This window comes from Dermacentor andersoni, chromosome 2, assembly GCF_023375885.2.
Source record: "Dermacentor andersoni chromosome 2, qqDerAnde1_hic_scaffold, whole genome shotgun sequence".
Taxonomy (NCBI): Eukaryota; Metazoa; Arthropoda; class Arachnida; order Ixodida; family Ixodidae; genus Dermacentor; species Dermacentor andersoni.
Window position 1 is genome coordinate 55,709,022 of NC_092815.1, and position 26,235 is coordinate 55,735,256.

At 49.3% G+C, this 26,235-nt stretch overlaps 1 protein-coding gene across 1 annotated transcript in view; it reads right to left on the reverse strand.

Moving 5' to 3' along the window:
• Positions 1–17,793: 17,793 nt before the first annotated feature.
• The window catches only part of ND-42 (NADH dehydrogenase (ubiquinone) subunit ND-42), a 43,770-nt gene continuing 35,328 nt past the window's right edge, over positions 17,794–26,235 (reverse strand). Inside the window, exon 8 of the mRNA XM_072286409.1 lies at positions 17,794–17,986. Within this exon, the coding sequence (XP_072142510.1) occupies positions 17,855–17,986 (132 nt within the window). The 3' untranslated portion in view covers positions 17,794–17,854. The remainder of the gene's footprint in view (positions 17,987–26,235) is intronic.

Below are 26,235 nucleotides of genomic sequence, written 5' to 3' on the forward strand. Positions count from 1 at the left end.
GCATTCATTAGCTTTAATCCTCCCGCAGCAATATATTGCACTTTAGGCTATCGAGCTCATTCAATGTTTTGTTTGGATAGCATAATGAAACGAGCTATTCAATAAACTTTTTTTTACTGTGTCAATGTGAGCATCTGGTGCTGCCATCTGTTCACATCATTTCTGGTTGTGTAAACACACAGGCATGATGCAACTGTGGCAATTAAACATGATGCCTGACCATGTGTTTGAGATACCACAGTGACAATTTCTAAAGTGCAAGTGCAGAGCAGAACACTCTCATTGGCATTTACATGCCGTGCGATGGTGTGTAAGCATGAATTGTGCAGCTAGACTTGCACTCCTGTCGCATGGCAAATCTAATGTCACTTACAACAAATGACATTCGCTGATAATGCCATTTGTTTGCTGACACACGGTAAAACATGATGACATTCGTCGAAAATGTCATTACAAACGAATGAGTTCCCCGAACTCATTCGCATACGTTTTGAAACTGAATGCGTATCCTCAACATTACGATCGTACCGGTCAATTTTGCAAATAGTACATGCTTCTTTTTTTGTTTAACAAAAATAACTTTTATTCTATCAATTTCATTACCAAATTATTACTTTAACAACATTGAAGTGCATCACAGTGCTTAACTACAGAAAGCTACTCAATCCAGTGACTAGACAGGCGGCTTAAGCTTTCGCTGTGGCAGTCATGTTGGTTCGCACCAGCGCATCGGCCGTGGCCACTTTGATTGACTTGACGGAAATGCATGCACATGTTTTCCTGTGGCACGCGCCAAGAATGTGGATATTAAGAGCCCACATATACATCAGAACGGCGATGGCATGCAACTGCCGTTCTCGTTCCTCTTTAGCAGATGTAGTGGACGCGCCCATCACTCTTTTTGCAATTTTGCTTGCCTTATCTTCTGCTTGGCTTGACTAGACTTTGTTAGTAATGTCGACAAGTTAGCGATCGAACACTACGGTGTGAAAAGGACGATCACATATTCCATTGGAAAATAATTATTGGACAAAATTGGGTTTGAGACTATTATTGCATCTTTTTTTACTATCATCATCATTTTCAAATGACAGTTTTCGCCGTGTGACAGCGTGCCGTGATAATGACATTAATCGCAACAAATGTCATTTGTTGGAAATGACATTAGATTTGCTGTGTGACATGGGTATTACTCGGAACACGCACTGTCTCATTAGCTCTGTGCAGAATGCAGAAGTCATGCGAGCCAGTCAGGAATGAGAATTAGCACCATGGCTGTGATGCACACAACTGCTTCAGATCTAATTGTTTGAAACAATTTTTACGGGCAAGCGTAACTGTCCAGCTCTTCAAATCGGCGGTGTCTGTTTGAAGCCGCGAAGCAAGCGAATGAGGAAGGCGCCTAGAGGTGTAGAAAATCGCGCTCCGGGGAAAGTACGAAGGGTCGCGAGTGCGCTAAAACCCCTTAAACTTCGTAAAGTAGCGACACTTTCCTCCTCCGCCTTCACTCCTCCTCGTTTCTCCTGTCTTTCACGCGCACTCCTCGACCGTGGCGCCGCCTACACCGCTGGAGCGTAACGACGGCGCCAACATGCGCTCCTCGCCACCCCGTAGACGCTTCTCGAGCGAAAATGGCGCTGAAGCACGGTGCGAGAGCTCACGTGATGCTATTAGGCTAATAGCGACGCGGCGTCGGCCTCAGCCAGAGCGCGTCAGGAGGAGGCGGTATTCTTCTAAGCGTGCCGCTACATTACGAAGTTTAAGGGGCTTTAGAGTACGCGGCAATGTAACGCTACCTAGAGGAAAGTGTAGGTAACGTTGAGCCAAGGCGGGAAAGATAGGCGAGGCGAACAAAACCCCTTGATAATTCGAAAGTAAAGACCTTTAAACTTCGTAAAGTAAAACGCAATGTGGACTAGCTAGCGCTCATCACCTGCAATCCACGGGTATACTTGCCACAATTTTTTTCGGGGCCTGCATTCATTTTATGACTGACGCACGCATCGACGTTAGCTGAAAATAATAGCTCTTCTACAAGCCGCTATTCCGATTTTCAGTAAAACAGGCAACGCATCCTAACAATAACGAAAAGTGCGATTGAGAGAGGCTGTATCATTCTTCGCAGCGAAAAACAACCTAGTGCTGCATTTCCGACTGAACAAGAACAGTTGGCGACGTGCGAGGTGGGAGTCCCACCAGTATATTAAGCATGCTGAGGACAACCCCATTTTTACGCAGCAAAAACGCTGGTGAGCAGGCCAGGAGAATTAAGAAAATGCAGCTTTAGGAGAGGCTTTGATACGAGCAATAAGAAAGACGCCTCACCTCGCAAACAACATTGCTATTTCGGCCAATGTTATGCAGCCACTGCTGCTTCCTGGGCAAGCCGTCACGCTTTCCTTGTGGTATCACAAATATTGCATAACCATTTTCAGGCTTCTTGCTGCAGTTATATGCGCAACAGCACGGCATAGCCCTAGCATAGATAGCAGGAAACAGCGTTGAACGTTCGCTACACCGAGCTAAAGCGCCGAGCCAGCCGAGCTGAGGAGAAAAATGGCGCGGACGAAAAAGAAAAACACAAGCAAAACGCAAGATCCGCGCGTTTTCAAGGGCAACGGCAGGGAGACCAATCGTCGTGCAGAAAAACGGGCGCAAGACCGCTTCCCGCGGGGAGGGACGGGGGCGCGAGGAGCGAAGACGTCGCGCGGCGGCGGCTGAGTTCAGAGTGGCGGTACTTTCAAATTATAAGGGAGGTGAAGCGTCGCGGAAGACGAAAGTGACGAAAGCAGGGGAAGGAAATAAAAGTAGCGCCACCTTTTGAAGACTGCTGCTGTACTCCTCCCCTGCGCTTTCCCTCGACGCTCGGCCCTCCCATAGGCCGAGCGCCTTCACGCACTCTGGCGCATTTTTTTTCTTGCTTGTTATTTTGCTTCCGCCAACACCGCGGTGCCAAACAACTCAGGCACCACGTTCCGCTCCTCCTTCGCGCTTTTTTAGCGTAGTTCCGTGTTCACGATGCCGTGTTGCTGTACCTTCGGCTGCAGCACACGCGAAACTTTCGGCAAGCGACTCTTCCGGATTCCATCTGAAAGCGAGACGCGGCGCGGAAGAAGGTCCGGCTTCAAAGAATCAACCGGGCTGATTTCAACCCAACGTAATGGTCCTGGCTTCGTGAGGTAAGCGAGTGATTCTTCGCTCATCACTAGTCTCATAATCTGCCACTAGCGGCAGATTAGTATGCGGCTTCGTTATTTTCGCTCTCCTAAGTGTCGCATGTTCGCGCTGCGTTTATTTCCAACCTTCGCGCCCAACTTCAATCAAGTCGTCTTCAACCGCACATGCTTTTTGTCGACTCATTCATACATTCCGTGGCGTATCTTTGGCCTGAATGTATGTTATCGCCGTGCGTTACGAAGCGGTGACGGTACGTAGGCAAAAAGGGGCGCTTGGCTGCGGAGACGACTTTACTCCTTCAAAAAAAAAGAAACACCCGGAACTCGGTTGTCGGCGAAGATCAAAGTTACTGTCGCTATCGTCCTTGTTATCGTCCGCAAGTTTGTCCTCGCTTTGTCAGTGGCCAGGTCAAAGTTGGAGGTTAACTCATCGTTTTTTACTCTGCGTTCATTTTCATAAAAAGTAGATAGAATAAGCAGCGCGGAATTCCTCGCGCCAGCGCAGTACATGCAAGCGACGATATGATCCGCAGACACTTGCACACACTTGTGAGATGGCTGCTGCCGCGCTTCTAAAGGCCACAATAAGAAAATGTGTGGAGCTGTGTAAAGTACCCTGCAAGCGAGCGAAGCCACTTGTGCCTCATTATCGACGGACCGCTTCGGCCGATTCATCGGTAGAAAAGTACACACACTGCTGATCGATCATTCGCTCTCGCAGGCTAGTCATAATGTTAGAGGCCCACCGTGTACGTTGACCGTTGGCCGACGAGGGACTGAAGCTGCTGAAGCGCGGAGGCGACGGTGTCAAATCAACCAACGCCGAGGTCGCACGCGGAGTGGCTCGGTGTCCCAACGCTAATAGTAGAGCCAGCCAACGGCAATGACGTTCAGGTGTCCTTTTGATATTTCGGCAGCCGGCCATAACATACCGTAAAAAAAAACTCCCATCCGCCTAAATGGCTAATGTCCCTAAATACTACAAAGACCGTACAAATTTCTTTTCACCGCCGCCGAAATTATACTCCGCCTACTTATAAAATTAACGATACTGCCATTATTTCCACTAACTCTTTTAAGTATCTTGGCATTAACCTTGCTAGTGACTTAACATGGTCCTGCCACATTAACCACATAATAAATTCATCTAATCGAGCAGTTGGGTATCTCCGACGTAACCTGCGCATGACACCTTCTTCCTTAAAATTACTAGCTTATAAAACATTTGTACGACCTAAACTTGAATACGCTTGCGCAATATTTGACCCCCATCAGTCTAACCTTATCTCAGCGCTTGAATCTGTTCAGAATCGTGCCACTCGCTTTATTCTTTCAAACTACTCTCGATACTCCAGCATATCCGCCTTGAAGTTGCAACTAAAACTTCCTTCTCTCGCTTCCCGTCGCCGAATTTCACGTCTCTGCCTTTATCACAGGTTTTTCCATTGTTCGCCCCGTGACAGCAACCTCATCCTACCAGTACGTCGAACACCCCGCACAGGCCATCCAAACAGCGTCATCCCGCATCGTTCCCGAACAACTACATTTCAGAAATCATTTTTTGTCCACACAGCTCGCGACTGGAATGACCTTCCCTATGACTTAGCACTAATCCCTGATCCAGTCCATTTCAAGACTGCCATCGAAGAAGCCATGTCATCGTCATGATCCTCATGTAACATTCATTGTTAACCGCCGTTCTTGCGCCCACCCCTCATGTAAGGTCCCGCCAGGGACCCTTGAGGTTCAAATAAATAAATAAATAAAAAATACGACCTCAAAAGCGCAAGCGACACGTAGCGACAGCGTTTCATTCGGAGAGCGTCTGCTAGTTCAGCACCGCGTAGGGGGAGCCACGGTCGACAGAAGGGAGAGTGAGCGCCGGCACAGGAGGAGAGAGATGGCGCTACTTTTAAGGGGTTTTAGCCAGATTAACCGCTTGACCGTCCCTTTGGCAGTTGCCACAGATATTGTTTGCGATACAGACGTACTGGGAGAGAGAAAAAAAAACGGAAGGCACTTTGTCGAGACTAAAGTGTGAAACGGCGGAAGCCTGACACGATTTGTTGCGTCGGAAACACCACGGAGGCACACAACTCGTACACTGTTATGTGAATGTTTGTTTGTTTATTAAATGCCTGCAACGTCGTTTACACCTATGTCTGTCGTTTCGATGTCTTCTGAGTCCATCATTTCAAAGCTGTCATCTGGGAGGATGTCGGCTTGCAACTCATGGCCGGTGAACTCCTTGTGCTTTAGTGGGTCCACATCCAGGATGGCTGCTTTGCAGCGCCTAACTGTTGCAGCGCCGTTTGTGGATCAGGACAATGAGCCATTAAAGGCTTCCGCCTTAAAAAAACGTTATTGTCGCTAAAAATTATGGGGTTTTACGTGCCAAAACAACTTTCTGATTATGAGGCACGCCGTAGTGGAGGACTCCGGAAATTTCGACCACCTGGGATTCTTTAACGTGCACCTGAATCTAAGTACACGGGTGTTTTCGCATTTCGCACCCATCGAAATGCTGCCGCCGTGGCCGGGATTCAATCCCGCGACCTCGTGCTCAGCAGCCTAACACCATAGGTTATTGTCGCTCAGTGGATTACTGAGCAGGTGGCGTCAGTTCAGGCCGCCTGTGTCAGCATGCTTGATGGCAGATTAGATCCTGATATGTAGTGGCTGTAGTCAGCCGCCCGGGGTTTGGTGGTAGGGATAAAGAGGTGGAATAAGGAAGTTTGAGAGGGGGCGGGTGGCATATCCACAACATATGATTGGTGTTCGGCCGGTCGCCGCAGTGTATGCAGGGAGGGGGACCTGTGAGACCTCGGGGAGGGTGAAGGCGGTCTAGGGTTGCAAGGGCGCCTGTTTATGCTTTGCGGTTGACGGTACCTTGATGTGTGGGTGTAGGGCAGGGAATAAGCGGCGCGAACGCTTGTATGGCTCGAGGGAAAGTGAGGTTGTGGTGCGAGTCTGGGTAGATCCAGGGATGACGGGAGCCCGGAAAAAAGCTTCTTATGCGAGTAGGTTACACTCTAAAAAAAAAGTTTACGCTCTTTGGGGCTTATCTTGTCCCCAAACAATAATCATCTGCCTTGCTTGCGTTTCCTCTCTTGAAAAACTCGGCGCTTGCTACTTTCCTGTCGAGAATGCTGTGCCAAACTGATAACGCGCAAGCCATTCGTGATTGGGAAGTACCGGTTTCGCAGCGTTAAAAAAAGGAAACGCGGGCAAGACAGATTACTATTATTGCTGTGGGACACGATAAGCCCAAAGGGTGTAAATTTTTTTAAGCATGTAGAATGTAGCCCTTTCATTACCCGGCATACTCTGGTGACCGGGGATTCAGACGATTTCTACAGGTGAGTGCAGGTCGCGTTGTACTTATTGAGCGATGTCGGGTGGGGGCGAGTTGTGTATCAGGCGTCGGCAAGCTGCCCTGGAGTCCGTGAATATAACGGGTACAGAGATAGCGGAAGCTGAAGGAGCGTGGGTGATGGCTGTGGCTATGGCGTGAAATTACGCCGTGCATGGGAGGAAGGATGGCTATATGTGAATGGTTTGCGAATGCTGATCTGTGACAGCTATGGCTTGTGTCCCAGACGTGCTGGCATCCGTGTAAAGGTAAGATCGGTGTGGATTGCGGGCACTGTAACGGATGTAGTATGGAGTGCGTTGGGTGCGTCGTGCTGAATTTAGTCGTTGATGCATGTGCCGAGACAGCTGTGATATGTAAAGTTGTGAGCGAATAGCCTTGGGGATAGAAGCTTCGCGTAGAGGGCGGGGGGGGGGGGGTGGAACTGGAATAACATCGTCCTTGCACGCCGTACGCTGTGTGTACAAGTGAAAGCGTGCGATGGTGAGCCGACGACGGCGACTCAATCTCGCTTGCGGAAGGGCAGAAGCGCGCATGACACCGGGGGAAGGTGGCGGGACGTTGTACTTCGACCGCGCGTGGTCGCACGGGCCTGAAAGCGATCTGCATATGGATCTGTTTTCGGGCGCAGTCTGGGGGAGCCGACGGCTCGTAGCTTTGCGTGCGCTGTGTTCTCACCCCTCAGTTTGCGTTGAAGCGTCACTTCGCTCGCTGCTGCTGCCGCGATTCCTCATGCCAGCGTTTTGACAGCGAGTCCGCGGTCAGTGTATGTGAATTGCTTAAGTTTCTCTGTGCGAGCTGACACCATGCTATAGGTAATTTAGTTATTAAGCGAATGTTTACAAGGGGGCGTTCTACTCCGGCGGCCGCTTATACTCCTACAAGGTGGTGGGCGCCAGATTTGGTACAATGGAAACTGGAAGGATCAGTGGAGCAGAGGACTGCGTCGAGGTTGCCCCCTTTCGCCACTCTTGTACTTACTGTCTGAGTCGGGCGTTGAGAGCGCCCTCCTGCAATCTGGTCTGGGCTTTGATCTGAATCAATTATGGGGTTTTACATGCTCCGCAGCCCGACACCACAGCCACTGAGCAACCACGGCGAGTGGCTTTGGCCTGAGGTACACAACAAGTGGTATTCATGATAACCGCCGGATCCCAGGCCTGGCATACGCAGATGACCTCCTGCTGATGGCAGAGATTCCTCGCGACATGCAGAGCCTACTGGTCATATGTACAGCTCAGATGAAGAAGCTCGACCTTTGATTCAACGCTGAGAAAACACATTTGTTCACGACTTGGAAAGCATATTTAGCGCCAGCGAACACGGACAGAAGGGAGACGGCACTACAGTGCGCTAACTTCAACAACTTGATTTCCAGGAAGCACCTACCTATTTAACTCATGCACAGTGGCGCCACGTCATCCAAATTTTAATCATCATAAAAAGCCCTCTCCTTATCTAACAAGTCGACTGAAGGGGCCCTAACGCACGTATCACTATTCCGACAGATAGCCTAAGCCTCAATAATCTCTCGCACATCTTTATATTTGTGCTTTGCAAGAACCCGGCAGGACACATACAGCGGCGCACAGCCGCATTCCTGACAGTGAGTTGATAGGTGATCGCATTATTTCTCACGTTTAGACTATGTTCTCGTAACCGGTCATTAAGACACCTTCCTGTCTGTCCGATGTATTTTTCCTACAGGACAGCGGGAGCTCATAAACAGCTTCTACGCAACCCACTGGTGCTTTACGATGGTTCGTAGAGCATCTCTCAGCTGGCTTAAAGTACGTGTCCGTTAACCCACATATTTTCGGGAGTTTTTCTGGCGCTGAAAAGTCCACTTTTGTGTCCACCCGGCTAGCCATTTTCGTAAGACTATGTGCCGTTCTATGCAGATAGGGCACTACGACTACCTTCCATGTGCGTTCCGTCTGTTGTTTTGCCGCGTCCCCAGTTGTGCTGTCTGATCCGCATCTCTTTAGGAGCCCCTCTACGACCGAAACTAGCACCGACTCCGGAAACCCTGCCGCTGATAACCTTCCCGACTGATCCATAAAACTCGTATAGACCTTATGGTGGCAAGATTTCTTTAATGCATTTCCAAAGCAGAAGTTTGCAATGCTTCTCTTGACGAGCTTTGAGTGGGCGGACCGATACGGCAATAGGGGCAACTAGCCCTAGATTTACACTCCCAACACGTGTGCCGTTCCATGAACTCGAATATCTAAGAAACGCAGCACGCGTTATCAGTTGGGTCGTCCACCATGAGAGTAAGTGGGCTTCAGGGCACCTGTAGATAAAACTTCGTAACGCTTGCCTACTGTAGAACGTAAGTGGGCTTCAGGCCTGCAGAAAAAAACTTTGTAAAGCTTGCCTACTGTAGAGCGTGCGTCTGGTTCGAAAAGGACTAGATAGTCATCAACGTACCTGACAACTTTAACCACCCTGTGCTCCGACAAGGTACGCGACAGGTTTTTGTTATGGTGGGCTAGAAAAAAAGTGGGTTGGGGCCGCGGAGGACGAAGCGTGCCAGAGGGTGTTCGCATAAAAAACTGGCTGTCCGCGATAGCGGACAGCCGATCTTATACACCCCTGACTCAGCGAGCCCCAACCCACGGTCCAGTCCGGGTTCTAGCTTTGGTGTCCCCGTTGCTGCTTTGGAGGCGACGCCAATAATGCGAAATAATGACACACTGTCACAATTAGTAAAAAACACGATTGAATTAATATACTTACGTCCAGCCGCCAACTTGTGACGCTAAGTTCAACACTACCGCGCCCCGCGACTTCTGCAACACCAGTCAGAACTTTGCCTCTGAAGGTACGTCGGACAGACTTCCTCGCGCCTGCTGCGCTGGTGCCGAGTCAGTCATCGTCACCGGCGGTCTTTCAGCCTCTTGCGTTTTACCGCGATTACGCTCTGCTTTCTAGATATTCAATATATGCGGCCTGGGCTCTACTACGGTCGCTGCTGCTCCCACAGAAACATCTGTGATGCTATTTACAAGGTACATCGCCGTAAAAGAAAGCTATGATCCGCCACGACTGACATAGCACGAGCGCCGCAGGTGCGAGACAGTCTGTCCGACACAGAGGTCGCCAAATCGGGGATCAGCGCCCGCTTATTTTACCGCGCTGGCAGCCAGCGTCCGAGCGTAAACAAACTCGACCCCACTCCGCTACGCTGGCACGCCTAGGGCCAAACGCCTACAACACGCGCTAAGAAACCTGCTCCGTAATGCCTAGGCAGAGTCATATATTCAAGGAGCAAAAGCCAGTGGCGTAGCTAGGTCGTCTGGAACTCGGGGCCCATAGGTCTTCTGCCACCCCCCGAGTGTAGTCGAGGAAGGCGAGGATATCGACAATTTTCGGGTGTCTTCAGACGTATATGACATCCCCCCCCAACGGCCCCGCGCACCCCCCCCCCTCCCGTTGCTACGCCACTGGCAAAAGAGAAGTTGTTTTTGAAGGGATAAGGAAAGGTTGACGCTGTTTTCTGCAGCCCTTGCGGGAGCACGGCTCAGCGTCAACAGGGGTGGTGGGGATAGTGGGAGCAAAGGAGATAGGAGAGTAGAGGGTTAAAGTGTCGCCATGGCAGCGGCTGAGCAGTCCGGCAGGACGGGCCCAGTGGGTCCGGTAGGAGAGGTGATCTGGTGAAAGGCCAGGGGGCGGTGATCCAGCAGGAGCCAGATGGTTGGGGCAGATCGAGTAGCCTAGAGTGGTTTGGATAGCCGTGAGGCTATCTGTCAGCAGAAAATCCTAGAGTCTCGCCGAGAGTCCCGACGAGTCGAGGTACTCGACGACACTTAGGAGGGCTGGTAGCTCGTTGCGACTAGGGAAGAGGATGTCTTCCTGCCGTGTAGAAGGAAGCCCCAGGCGTCGGAACTTCTGCAGGAGACGGCCACGCTGCTGCAGGTAAGCAGGGCAGGCCATCAGTAGGTGCTCCAGGGTCTCGGGCTCCCCAAAGGAGGCGCAGGCTGGAGAGGCAATGATGCCGTGCCGGTGGCGGCGAGCACCCGTCCAACAGCAGCCAATCCTCAGTCGCAGAAGGAGGGAGGTCTCCTGCGTGCGAGGCCGCGCTGTGGAAGTGGTCGCGGAGGGCGGCCCAAGGACATCCGCTTGTCCGGATGGCAGGCCAGCAGATGGCGCCGAAGCCTGTGGCTTGTGAAATCATTGGCTGTCACTGCCAGGCTGGGCTGGACCACGCAGTGGTGGGCACGCTTTGCCAGTGCATAAGCTTCCTCGTTGCCCAGTATCCCTACGTGGGCTGGAAGCCAGTGCAGGGACACTGAGCAGCCCGCCTCCTGGAGCGCCATCAGCCTTGTCGAGAGCAGGGCAACCCCTAGGCTGGCCCTTTCTGGCCTCTGCAGGCTGAGAAGTGCCGCCTTGGAGTCGCAGTAGATGGTCACTGGGGTCGCTGGCAGCTCCTCTGCGAGTAAGTCCACAGCCACGTGAAGGCCTGCTACCTCTGCCGCTGTTGACGTCGCATGGCCGGGGAGGCGACACTGCCTGCTCTTCTGCAAGGCGGGCACCACGCAGGCCGCAGTCGACGAGCCTGTGTCCGGCAACACCGAGCCGTCAACGTAGACCTGCAGGTTTCCTCCGTGGTCCTCATGCTGGAGGGAGGCAGCCCTCCTGCATGAAGGGCACCAGTCGGGGAGCGCCGTTTGGAAACGCCGGGCAGCTCTGTGGTGATGGGTATGGGTGGTCTCTGGGGAGGAGGCAGCTGTGCGTTGTTCGCTGGAGGCCTCCCAATCACCTCTTCGTACAGCCCACAGAGTATGCCCGTTGTCAGGATTGGGGGCTCAATCCCATCGCTCGTAACCCGTTGTCAAGATTGGAGTCCGGCATGAATTCGAAGGTAGCTGGCCCATGCCGTCGTCCAACTTATCCACGCTGAGGACGTTGATGAAGGGAAGGACTACTTCTCATCGAGAACGAGGAATATGGGTTTATTTACAGTATTTACATGCAGTTCATCAGTCTAGAATGACTGCGAGGGAAAGTACGTCAGTCTATCATGACTGCTTGAGAGAGTGTGTCGAGCATCCGCACAACAGCGGTTTATAAACACTCATTTCCCCCTTGATTCATTTCCCCCTTGAGTCATTGTAAACACGCCGCCTCTCCCCGGGACGGCTTACACGCACGCACGCACACACACACACACACACACACACACACACACACACACACACACACACACACACACACACACATACAGGTTCACGGTCCTGAACCGACGTCACACAGACTTCGTAGAACTCGGGGCTGACCCCCACAGCGCGGCCGGGTGCCCCTTTGTCTTGTGTCTCGGAGGGCGCGTGGGAAGGAGCATCAGTAGACGTTCCCGAGGGCACACTCCCCCAATCACGGCCGACCCGGGTAGGCGGTGTTACGACTTTGCACCGCTGTCACCACTATTACGACTTTGAGGTGGTCCCGTAGCGCTCGTCACCCGTTTCGTGACAGAGAGTTGGTAGCGAAGACTCCGAGTCAGGCGTCGGTGAGAATAACAAAAGGGACTTTATACACTATATACAGGTCATTATACAGGACATGAAGGGATCGGCACTGGGGCCGAGAGCTCACAGCAAACGCGACTGTTCCCGCACGGCGACGTCCGGCGAGACGCGTGACACATCTCACTCCAGTCGAGAGCGGCACTGGCTCCCGGTGGGTCGGCGGATCCGGTTTTCCAGGCGGCGCGTCGCGGCTTATAAGCCCCGAGAAACCATTGTCACTCAAACGGCCCAATACAAAGCCAGCACTCGACGGTCGTCCGAGAGGTCCAACCAGCGACCGCGCTGGCCACCCGGTTCAAAGTTCGCGCGCGCGGTGACCTCCAGGAAAAGGGAGGTGCGGCGCCGGGCTGTCTGGCACTTGGTGGCACGTTTGGACACGTTGCTCGCCGATACTTCTCCGCAGGACACCACTGCCTGACGGCTCAGCATCTTGACTTGTCAAGGGAGAATTAGGGCGCTGTGCCTTTCGGCGCAGCCCCGGGTTTGTCCAAAGGGCGCTCGCAGGATAAATTCTGCATCTTGTAGATTCCGAATCCGGGCTGGTGGTAATGGCACAACAGCATCCCCGCCCTCAGATAAGGCGCCGGGAAGACGAGCTGCCTCCACGTGGCTCGGATGCCAGGCGCGCACGTTCGTCAGGCTCGTCCAAGTTCACGTCCAGTGTCGGGACGCCAGGTAACTTCACGTGCCCAGGTCCGACTCGCCAGGACAGGAGCTCTGCTCACCGCGTTGTCGCCAAGGCACCTCGACCAGCTCCGCTCGGGTCGTTCCTAAGCCCTTGCTTCTCGCCACTGGTCCCGGTTGGTCGTTCTGCAGCTCGCAAAACCGACCGGCAAAAGGCAACACCCAACACGAACAAGTGCCCTCTGTCTCCCGTCTAACACCAGACAAGGCCATAATCCAAATCAACCTAACTGAATTGCTATCCCCCTTTTTGCTCCCGCTGCAACAAGAGGCAGGTGTACGATCTGGTACCCAAGGCTCAAACAACCAGTTTTCAATTTAACAACACACCAAAATATCAGAAACAATTAATAATCAGCAATAATAATGACAAATAGAATGGTCCCCTTGAAATCACTTGGACCGAAAACACACTGCTGAGGAAGCAAGTGAGGTCATTCATTTTTCCCGGTGATATTTTCGCGGAATCAGAAGCTGCTAATATTTGCGACCCTGCTTATCCGTGTAGCGGCGGTACAATAAGCCAGATTCCTTGCAAAATGAAACCCTCTTTTTTTCACTCCCCGTTTGACGCTCTTCCTCAGATCGGCTAGTGAACAGTCTTCCTGTTGCTCGCGAATCAGAGTTTCCCTTTCAACTGCAGCCTGCTCCTGCCAGCTGGCGGAAACCGGAGCGAGTGTGGAGCCCGCGTCGCCTAACTGCGGCGTCGCGTCCATATCGCGGTTAGCACTGCACTTGTCACTCCCACTCACTTCCAGAACACGCTCGCCCAGGCCAGCCTCCGAGCTCTGCATCTCCCGTGCCTGCTCGCCACTCAAGTTACCTTGATCGGTCCGTGTGTCGCACCGCTGTTCGCTCACCGACGCAAAGTCAAGTTCCCTCGACAGCGCGCGCTCTTTGGATCGCGTGAGGGCCATGTACGCCACGTCGGCAAAGAATGATTTGCCCTGATCCTTCAGCAGCTGCTCCGAGCTATTTGAGAACAGGTAGGGAAAGTGCTCCGGGAGGGCTGCAGACACAGCGGCTTCTGTGTTAAGTTTCCCAAGCTCTCCTTCAATGATAACCGTTGCGATCGGTAAACAGACACTCTCCTCCTCGGCCACTTGCCTTATCCTAGCGCACTCTCCCGTAAAATCACTCGAGGAGACGAAAGACGGGTGGACAACGTCCATAGTTGCTGCACAGTCCCGAAGTGCACGGCACTTCTTACCGTTTACCTTAATTTCCTGCACATATGGCTCCAATAGTCGTATGTTTTTGTGAGTTTCCTGTACCGTTGCGAAAGCAATTTTCTCTGGGCAGCTCGCAGCGATGTGCCATTGCTTTTTGCAATTGTAGCAGGTTAACGGTTTCCGTTTTTTAAAAGAACGCGTCGTATCGTTTCGCTGTTCGGGACCATCGTTATCATTCCGAGATGCATTCTGTCCTTCCCTTACAGTTTCTTTGGTAAGGGACTCGTCTTCCCGAAACTCGCGACGCGTGTTTTGCTTCCGTTCTTCGGGCTTCCAGGAAAACCCATCTTTCCTATCTGCTTTTTCTACGCGCACTGCCTTGCTGTGCAAGCTGCGGCGGGTGTAATACTCTTCCGCTAACTCTGCTGCCTTGTTTAGCTTAACCTCCTTTAGCCTATCTTGCAGCCAGAGCCGGACATCCTCATCGATGCAACGGTAGAACTGCTCCAACGCGATGCATTCGACGATTTTGTCGCGGTCGTCGTAAACCTCTTCGCCCTTCAGCCATTCCACCAGGTCGGCTTTTAGACGAAACGCGAAGTCAACATTCGACTCCTTGCCCTTTTTTGCATACCGGAACCTCTGCCGGAAAGCTTCGGGCGACAATTTGTACTTCCGCAGTAGCGCTTCCTTCACATCACTGTAGCTCTCAAACGCCTCTTTCGATAAGCAAGTTATTACGTCCGATGCCTCCCCAGGAAGCAAGGCTAACAGATTCTGTGCCCAGAGGGATCGCTCAAGGCTATTCCGTTCGCACACGTGCTCAAATTTCACGAGGTATTTGGCCATATCCTCTCCGACGACAAAGGGTGGAAGTTGATCGCGTATTCTTGGACCGTTAGAAGTTAGACTAGGCGCCGGCGAGCTATTTCGGGTCTCCAACTCTTTCATTTTAAGCTCGTGCTCGCGACGTTCCCTTTCTGCCTGCCACTCCCGACGTTCCTTTTCTTTCCTTTCCTCCTCGCAACGTTCCTTCTCCCTCTTTTCCTCCTCGCGACGTTCCTTGATATCCGCCCAGGCCTCTTCGGCTTCCTCAGCCGTTATGTCCCCAGTCCTCATGACCTCAAGGATCGAATTCTTTCTTTTGGTTGAGCCCAACTTAATGCCCAACTCCTCACAAATTTGGAGAAGTTCCTTGACCTTGTACTTCTCCATCGTTCACACTGTCCTCCTGCTGTTTACCCTTTTTCAACATACCTGCCGTACGCTACTATAATGCTACTAGTAAGACATATGCAAGTATTTCACACACTGCCCTGTTTACCCCCTCAGCATCCCCTGGTTTTCAAAACACTCTCACTAGGCTTGAAACACACAAGGTTAACACAATGCAACACCAAATCCTTCCCTAAGCTACTATAACCTGTGTCAGAGAAAGTCTGGTGTTTGAGGTAAACTTCAGGCACTCACCGCGCCGAGGTAGCCGATGCCGGTCAATCCCGTAGCTGCCATCCACTGTTACGACATCCCACCGCTGCCACCACTGTTACGACTTTGCACCGCTGTCACCACTATTACGACTTTGAGGTGGTCCCGGAGCGCTCGTCACCCGTTTCGTGACAGAGCGTTGGTAGCGAAGACTCCGAGTCAGGCGTCGGTGAGAATAACAAAAGGGACTTTATACACTATATACAGGTCATTATACAGGACATGAAGGGATCGGCACTGGGGCCGAGAGCTCACAGCAAACGCGACTGTTCCCGCACGGCGACGTCCGGCGAGACGCGTGACACATCTCACTCCAGTCCAGAGCGGCACTGGCTCCCGGTGGGTCGGCGAATCCGGTTTTCCAGGCGGCGCGTCGCGGCTTATAAGCCACGAGAAACCATTGTCACTCAAACGGCCCAATACAAAGCCAGCACTCGACGGTCGTCCGAGAGGTCCAACCAGCGACCGCGCTGGCCACCCGGTTCAAAGTTTGCGCGCGCGGTGACCTCCAGGAAAAGGGAGGTGCGGCGCCGGGCTGTCTGGCACTTGGTGGCGTTTGGACACGTTGCTCGCCGATACTTCTCCGCAGGACACCACTGCCTGACGGCTCAGCATCTTGACTTGTCAAGGGAGAATTAGGGCGCTGTGCCTTTCGGCGCAGCCCCGGGTTTGTTCAAAGGGCGCTCGCAGGATAAATTCTGCATCTTGTAGATTCGGAATCCGGGCTGGTGGTAATGGCACAACAGCGGTGGTCCTGTTGCGCACAAAGCCTGCTTCGTCGAATTCATTCAGTTACAACGGCGACGAGGCTAGAGCGCAACGCCAAGGAAAGCTGCCGCCCCTGTCGCAAGTGGCTGGCAAAACTTGCACTTCAGCTGGCCGTTCTTAACACCATCTGTAAATGGGGCCGCGAGCGCAGTCGTGAGAGCAGGGCACTGCCGTCTGGTCCATGGTGGAGGCGGTCAACATGGGCGCGTAGCCCCTGCTACGTTGCAGCGACTTGGGAGCTGCGGGGAGCGCCCACACAGAGCCTAATCGCGGCCCGATGCTGCAGCTCCAGCTTCCTGAGGCGGGCAGGTGGTAGTGCCACGAGTGGGAGGGCGTACCGCAAGCGTGAGGTGGCTGCTGCATCGTAGAGCCGCAGTGTCCGCCAAGTGGCACAGCCCTGTCCTCGGGCAAGAAGCTGGGAGACTGTCTTGCGGACCCGGAGGACCTGGACATGCAGGGTCTTGACAACAGGCAGCCAGGACAGTCGGCAAAAGCCCCCAAAAAAGCCCCCAGCTGGCAAAAGCCCCCAAACCATACCCAAACTTTCGCGCCCGCTCTTACTCGCGCCTGCGCGCAGACGGCTGGCGATCCCTCAGATGAACGGCTCGCGCGCTTCTTCATCGTCGGCTCAACCCCTCCACCCCCCCCACGCTTTCACTCGGCACATACAGCATCCGGCGCGCGGTGACTACGTTATCGCCCTTGGACTTCATAAGGAACATGACGGCGACGGCCGGCATGCGCCTAAGCCCCATAAGCACACCCCCCCCCCCCTCCCCCGCCTGGCTACGCCCCTGGATATGATTAATAAAAATCAGGCCCCTCGGTTAACCCCCTTTCTTCTCTCTCTCTCTCTCTACATATATATATATATATATATATATATATATATATATATATATATATATATATATATATATCCGCGTGCGCGGAAATAAAACTCGGATAGTTCCGCGACGTGACGTCCTTGTCTGGCTCCTTCTCCCCTGTGTTTCAGTTCAGCTGTTCAAACCCGCCTTAACGCCGCAAGGCACGCATAAACGCCGCTGCGTTTCCTCATGCATGTCGGTCTTTGCTATTGGATGTGATTCAGTGCAAACAACAAGGGCTTCGCATGTTCTTGTTACTTCTAATTGAGTCAAGTAAAGGAAGTCTGTTTTACCTGAGAAGTTAGAGGGGCAGTCGCGAAAGACCTCGCAGTACCTTGAAACATGTCATTTATGGATGGCATTTCTTAAACGTCACGTAGATAACACATACATGTCATGCAGGCACCATATGCATAATTGTTTGCTTGTTGCTTATTTTCATATTTTTAATTTTTATCTCGTCTTTCATAGCGATTTTCTCCTTCGCCAGGATATACAGGGTAGAGAACGGGAGATATCCTTTTGTGGACTTCGCTGTATTTCCTTTAGTTCTAACTCTCTATCTTGTGTGATGGCGAAATGGATGCAGACTTTGTTAACTAACCTGACTGTTTTTTCTTGCCACCATGTACATATGTCTCAACATCCTAATTTCACCTGCTTGATTCTTGCATCCCATTTTTGCTAGAAATGTATAGGCTCTCACTGAAGAAAGGAATAGGCACACAAAAGTGGAGGCAATAACATTTTTATTTCTAGTATGTCATTGATCATCCGTGTGAGCCTTACAGGATTAGTACTTGTTCAGGTTCCACGCGTACCTCATTTGTTCCCACTTGCTGATCGTTTTCAACTTGAAGAGAAGTCCTCTGTCACCTAGATGCTTGTTGTAACCTGCTTGGAAGTATTGCCGCTTATCGTTGAACTGCATAAAAACAAAGAAATTCTTAAGCAAATGCAAAAAAATATTTTGGGGTATCGTGTGTCGTAATGCGGTAGCATTTATCAGGCTTTTCCATCCAGACTTTACCCATCCTTCAAGGCTTCTGTGCCATTGTGCTTACTTATAGGTTGTGAGTATACAACTGCCAGATCGTGTATTCAGGTCACATTTGAATTAAGTGAGCTTCGACTGTAATCTGACCATGAGCCGTAGAACCCTTCTATATTTGGACTTTGTAAGGAACGTCAAGGGACAAAGTGTGGAGACTACAATGAGCACAAATGTAACCATCTCCCACACCACATTAGTAAGGGGCAGTCTGCTGCACTGCAAGGATAGGTCATTGCGATGTGCCACTGTTCAGTACCATTTCTAAGGCTTGACAATGTGTTCTGCGGAACACATTGCAACTAATGTAGATCACCATGGTGATCTACGCCAGTTGGAAGGGTTTGGGGATCACTGTAGTGGGACAATCCACGAAAATCCAGAGTCCACAATATAATTTATTGAAGTACCTGACAGGAGCTGCAAATGATACTAGTATGGTTGGGCAAATATTGAATTTGAGGTTCGAAGCGAATAGTGATTTGGCCGAATAATTTCGAATGGAATAGTTTGAATAGTATATGTCACATTTCAAGCAAGACCTGGTCAATTCGGATTTCACAGGACAAAAAAAAAAAAAAAAAAAAAAAAAGAAGTCAGAGTCCAAATTAACCGAATGTCGCATTTTCGAGGGTACCCAGAAAAGATTAAGCGAATTCTTTTGCTATTTTGTATAACAGCAGTGCGGAAGCTGCAATTCTTATCTTGTGACTGATTGGCTCTCGCAGAGGCGATCAAGGCCTCGCGACTTCCTTCACAGGCGCGGTGCGCGTCTTCATATGCAACACACTTTGCACAACTGTGTGTTCATCCCGATTATTTTCTCGCTAGTGAGCTGATCACCAACAGGTCGCACGTCCATTGCGATGTATACGGTGCTCTTCATCCTAGACAGCTTTGCACCAAGTCAAAATAAAACAACTGTTTGCCGCAGTCACTACAGAGGAAACCACGGCTGCTATCGATGCGATTAGGAACGGCGACTTTGCGGTGCTCAAGGCACGCGGCTAACACACGCACTGAGTCAGAACTACCATTTGCTGCGACTGCAGACGAAACTGCAGGCGTTCTGTGTGATCACGGATGGCGACTACGCAGTTTTTTAGGCAAGCAGCTGATGTGCGTATTGAGTCAAAAGGAAACTACTTTATTCATAGATCGCTGCTGAAGAAACCGTGGCGGCTATCAACGCGATCATAGATGGTGACTACGCAATTATGAAATCCCGTGGCCAGCATGGTGTTATGCACGGCGGTAAATGCAAGAATAAAGGCTTTAAAGGTCCCCTCACCAGGCCCCATAGCAAAATTTTGTTTACATGCTGGAAGCTGTTACGTGTCCTCTAGAGAGCGTTCTGCCGTAAAAATTTTTCAAATCGGCTCATTAATAGCAGAGACAGAAATATTTCAGTGCCACGAACCCTTGATTTCAGAAGGTGAGCTCCACTGTATAGCGAGACACTCGCTCCACTCGCCTCGTCTAGCATCCACAAGCGAAATTCCTTCCTTGCGTTCTCCCACACCGGACCTCGAGGATTGCGTGATGCATACGTCATGGGCCCCGCCTTCATTTTTTTTTCCTCGCTTTTTTTTTTTTTGAGGCGCTGTGCACTCCCACTGACAATGCTGCGTGCGAGTTGTTGTGATGTCTCGTTTTGCACAACGCACGATTTTGCATGCTGTGTTCAAGGACACATGACTAGCGGTACAATTCAGTATTACACGAATACTGCGGCAGAACAAGTGGATCGCAGAGCATGATCACGTGCTGGAACATGGTAGAAAATGGCATAGTTTCGGTACCTGCGCACGTGACTGCACGACAGTGGGAACAAGCAGACGAAGCGGAAGTACATCTCTCTTGCTTCGGTGCGAAGTACAGCAAAAAACACACAGACATTCAGTTTGTGTGTTTTATTATTTCTCTAAAGCTCAATTCGTCATTTCAGGCTTCAGATCGCACAGATAACAGATGTTGCCTTGAATAATTCTTGAAGTCGCATGTCACCACGAGCAACGTCACACTGCAGGCACCAGTACGAAGGCGCAGGAACACGACTACGTCACCGTCCGGCTTGGAGCATGGTCGCCCAGAAGAAAAGGGAAAACGGCGTTCAGATTGAAATTTCAGACCATTTCGCAGTGCGTAGCGATGCAATTCTTTACAAACACGATCGTTAGCGCGCATCGTATGCTCAGCGCTTGCCAGCTCGAAATGGGCAGACCTGGTGAGGGACCCTTTAAAGGAATAAATAGGCACGAAGTTGTCCTTCTTCCATGGCATGAAGCGTTCTAGCATTTTACACTGATAGTCACGGCGATGTGTACTCCGCCACCTCGTTGCGGTAGCACGCTAACGCCGTTTTTGCTCTTTTGCGTTGCACATTCTTGGCTTTCTAATTAAAAAACATGTAGCCTTCGAGACTTATGGATGCTGTATAGCAGCCATGACATATAAGTGCATATCCTCCGAGATGTCTATTTGTACCGGCCATCCGTGGCTTCCGGCTACCTTTTCGGGAGCGCCGAGTAATTTGAAAATATCAAACACCTGAACTCGAATCGAAATGAATAACAAATAGAGAAAAATTAGATAGAATATTTGGCAACACTGAATATTTGCCCATCCCTACAAATAAGCAACCGAAGGTATAAGATTGGCTGACGGCAACTATGACATTGCAGTCAAGATATAGACTGTTACAATTGGCCTGCGGGGGCTGGCGATTTTCGGAGAAGCGACCTCTGAACCCTTCTTAGCCCGCTGCGACGACTTGCTTTGTAAGGACCACATGGCACCTCTTCAACAGCCTGACGGCACCGGCACGTCTAGACGTTCGGCGGACCGAGTACTGTTAGTCAATTCGCCATCGCCTTCATGGTTTGCTTGGAGCGGGGGAACTCCTGGAAAAGGATGTTCTGCAGTGCTTTCCCACGGGCCCCAGAAGTAATCACAGTCAATGGACAGACACAGCGGCCACTGACTGAGGGGTCAGCTCTGGGATCAAGAGGCGCCTGCTTGGGGCAAGACCCCTGTCTGCGAGAACCCTCTCACCTCGGTGTGTTCAGTGAAGCCTGTGCGGAAGTGAGTGTGTAAACCCTCCCCCTCAAAGGCGGCTCAGCTACGATGACTTTGGATGCTCCCATTGGTCGAAGGTTGAACGGCCGTTTTCCCTCACCTAGGGATGACAGTGTTTTTTTAAGCAGCCGTTCTGCGGCTCTTCAGTGTGCATTCTCTTTCAGTCATGCTAGACTGATGAAATGTAACATTCTCCACCCTTCATGTAGATATTGCATATAAATCCCATATTCCTCGTTCTCGTTGAGAACAAGTCCTTCCCTTCAACAACGTCCTTAGCGTGGATGAGTCGGATGATGGCATGGGCCAGCTACCACTTAATTCATGCCCGACCCCAACTCTTGCAAGACAGAGTGATTTACTTGACAAGAAATTTGGGTTAATTAACACATTGGCCTGCTCCTAGCATTGCTGGTGAAGACCTCAAAGAATGTGGAGAAGCTGCACCTGCTGCCTGACAGTTTGATTCCACATAAGTGCACCAGAAGGCCTGGGCACATTGCCGGATAAGTATACTGCAGGGCTTAATTGCGTCCTCATGAGGTTCTTGCCAGATGACCTGTCAATTTTTGTACTACCAGAAGAAAAACGAGTCAGCTGAGTCAATGACTCCTGAAGCGTGAACACAAGCAAAAGGCATTTTGTTGTTTTACAAGTTCAAGTTGAGGTGACGGAGGAATGCAAGGCGGGGGAAAGGTTATGAAAAGGAAACCTGTTGTCAAACCTTCATCCACTTGTGGGATTCTGCAGAACTGATGTGCCATATTCATTGTCCCTGTGCTTTGAGTTGTAGATCAATATGCCCTTACTTTGCTATCTGCTAGCCTCCTGGTTAGCTCGGACGGCAGAGTGATTGCCTCGGAAACGCGTTGGTCCCAGTTTCGATCTCCAGACCAAGACAAATTGTTTTTTCACTGCAAAACTTTCTGAGAAACCTGTATAGGTTTCCTTTGTTGTTTCATGCTACAATTGGATAAACAACAATTTTCCTTTTCATGACTATCTTGCTTGTTGTGTATGTGTTCTACCAAGGCAGCCTCTTACACAAGAACCACATGCCAGTGAAACAATCTCAATGGTCACTGAAAGATATTGCTGTTTAACCGGAAGAACCTACACACATATATAAAGATGAAATGCCATCAATGCTGACTGCAGTGCATCACTTGCCCTGAAAGCTAGTGGATGCTTATGGCTGTGACTTTTTTTCAACAGGCCTCAACAAATTTGATAATAATAGTGGTCAATGACCACTGAGGCTTCAAATGTGAGAGAGATAAGACAAACCATGCAACTTGTAACTTATCTAAAAATTTGCACCAAATTTTTGTTACGGCCAACGGCACCAAGCTTGCTGTGAAACATAGATGAGTTTGGCATTCAAAGCACAGAATTTGCTCTTCAACATGGAAGCTTTCCTGGACAATTAAAATGCTTAAGCAATAAAGGTGCATGAGGCTTGCAGAGCCCACATGCTTGCCTTTGGCAACAGAGGTGACTGCAAGTGCCAAGTTGTTAGCATTTTTGCATCATGGATGAAACTAATTTCATTATTACTGAACCACTTGAATTGGTTGGGAAGCTCTCTTGGGGATTTTCAAACATGCTAATAAGAATTTTAATCAATCAAACAAACCTGAAGAGACCATTAATATTTGTCATTTACATTTCAATCTAAATTTATGAAATCCACTATGTAACAAACTTTCTTCACTGTGAAAGCCACGCATTTCTTTTTCTTGAAATTTAGCATTCTGCTCTGCAGTTTCGATTTAACAAAATCAATGCACATTGCATGCATGTGTTGTGAGCCTCTCTGACAATCAAAAGAAAGGGTCAACATTGCCCAACTATGACCCGACATGATCATTGCCCGCCATCACTGTCAAGCGTCCTTTCATGTGTAAACACTGCGATTGAGCAGAAAAATACACCAACTGTCTAAAGGAGGACTGAATAAAGTTCTTTGAACAACTTATATGGAGCGAACTTTTTGACAACATCCACCACCTCCTCTCCAGTGCAATTTATTGGTGGCTGCAATTACGTGACAGTAAGCACCATATTGAATGTGTGCACATTAGTTGTGCTTGTTGATCAGTACACAGGCCAGTCCCGGAGCAGAAGTGCCGAGCCAATAACTATTTTGCCATATGCAGAGTCTCTAGCAGTGAGCGCAATCTGTGCAGACTGTTTACAGGACAGTTGCAAGCTTTGTCCTTGCTTGGATACATCTTGTGAATCTACAACTTCAGGCAGCAGTTCAGGATGAGCTGCATTATACCGCTAGTGAGGAAATTCCCGCTCTGGTGCTTCTAGATATTGTGGCAGTATTAACGGCGAGCTAGTAAGCCAACTCAGCACAGAATTACATTCCCACATCATCTCACAAGGATCCATGTTACCATCATAGCTACCATAGCCATAGCTACCATGGTGAAAAATGGAATGGTCGGAGGGTGTTGCGAAATCCTGTGGCAGAGAGTTTGTAAAATTTGTAAAAACCAAAATGATGAAAAGCAAGCATACAATATCATTGCTAAATTTTACTATAAATGAGTAAACTTAGCTAAAAGGTGATCAACTTTTTGCACTGTGCCCCTTTCTTGACACTAACTACTTCTCAGTCAAGCATCGCATATCCTAATTAGTAAAGCTAACGACACTAGTATGCTCTACCATTAAATCCACAAATTTCCCTTGTTCATGCAATTTTCATATAACTGCAGTACAGGCACTGATCCCTGGTGGCTCAGGCTAGAGGCTTTATACCTCACTGTACAACCAAAACATACCCTGTGGATAACATGTGATGTTATATGTACATGCCAAATGCAAAATAATACGACTAAGAAAATTGCAGAAGACTAACTCATTAAAATTTACACATCACAGTTTCAGTGCAGCTATCAAATGAATGAAATCAAAATTAAGAAAAGCCAGAAAGCTCCAACTTAAGAATACACTTAACAAACCCTTTGAAAAGTGCCCCAGCTATGTTTTTGAACAATGTTAATAATAAAAAAAATGTAACGCCAACGAAGCTTCTAATGGTTGGTGCGTGTCTCCTTTTCTAGCATGGCCTGGCTGTGCATGGCCGTCAGTGCATCTGAGTGCCTATGCTGCGCGTTCGTTGCTTTGGAGGTAACATGCCGTGTATGGAAAGAGTGGGCGTGCCGAGATGGTATGGCGTCACGTGTGCCATTCTCCCACGCATTTAGAACTGGAGGTTGTGTAATCTCGAGTTTTAGAGACTGGTTGAAGCGACAGGCAGACGAAGCATTCAATTCCCTCTGCTGGCGCTTCTCATGATAGCATCGTCCCACTGTGGCTGATTCTATCCGCCGCAGGGGCTGAGTGGATGTGAAAGCATGGCTGGTTTCACTTTGTACTGCAGATGTGACTACACAGTATGAAGCCGTATCTTTCGTCGCCAATTCTCAAATTTTAAAAAAAATTATATTTTTTCTGTCAGATTTGCCTTTTCCGATTGCTCTAAATTCAGAAAATTTTGCAGCCCCTTTCGTGTAAGAAAAATCCATCAGCAACTGTACTTATTTGCATAAAAGGTTGATTTTTAATATAACAGAATTTTGATATTATGAAGTAAATTGCCAATTTCACCGACTTTCTTATATCGAGGTTTAACTGTACCTATTAATGCTCTTTAACAAGTCACTGTTCTCAGGTACACTCCCTAAGGAATGGAAAACAGCTGAAGTTCATAAATAGGGAAGTATTGAACTCTCTGAATACAGACCAAGCCCATTAACAAGCACAGTGTGCAAAGCTATTAGAACACATTGTCTTGAAACACATATTCAAGCACTTTGAACAGGAAGAAACACTTACAGCATGTCAGCACGGTTTTCAAGAATGGGTTTCCACGATCACACAGCTAATTGAACTAGTAGTTCAAGTATCTAATCTAATCTTCCTCCACTTTTCAAAAGGTCTTGATAGTGTAACACATAAAAAAACTAATTCAAAAGCTTGAACGCAACTTAGGAGAAGGCCCCATTCCTGACTAGATTAACACGTTCACTGCGGCAACAATTTTTAGTCTCATTTCCTGTGCAGGATGATCCACCCGTGGGTCACTTGTAATATTCCTCTGGTACGTCATGACCCATCTGTGAGTCACTAGGGGGTTGTGCTCCTTTGAAGCTACCTCAAGCTGTGGAGGGATGGTGCCCTGACTTGTCAAATCAGAAGCAAAATGAACTTTTGCTCTCCTTTGATTTCTAGCAAGGACTTCATTATGGACTGCAGGAATGCCCTGCACAGCCACAGGGGAGGAATAACTGCCATGACACACCCATGACCCATGACGCAGTGAAAGTGTTAGACTACCTTACTAACTCCACTCAGTTTGTAAAAATAAATCGGCTTTCTTCCAGTAAATCTAATGCGACATCTGGAATTCCATAAGGTAGCGTATGCCTCCAGTTTTATTTCTTCTATACATTAAAGAATTAAAGACCTGCCACTCCAATATTCTCGTTAACGTTGAACTTTTTGCTGATGAGTATGTTCTGTATCAAGTAATTTTATAATGATCATTTAGCCTAGTGCTTTAACATTGGTATCCAGATAGTGCAATGTTTGTGGCAATTGACACTGAACATAAAAGAAGTCTATCTAATCAATTACAAGAAAGAAGCACAGATCGGAATTCCAGTACATCATAAACAGCACCGCACTTAACCTACTTAAACAGTACAAGTACATTGGCTTAACATTAACACACAACTTTAGACGGGATTGGCATGTTAACATTACCTCAACTGCACTGAAAAAGTTATTTTTAAACAGATATCTCAGACTAGCACTGCCAGGTACAAAGTTACTAGCATATAAAACATTTTCTAGATCAATCTTGGATTATGCCACTGTCGTCTGGTTTTTCTTCATCAAACAATTCATTAACAAACCAGAAGCTGTTCAAAGAAAGGCACTAAAATGTATTTACAACAAATACAGAATAACAAACTAATCTATAGAATTGCTAGAACGAGCCGGTATTCTACTTTAAAAAATTGAGC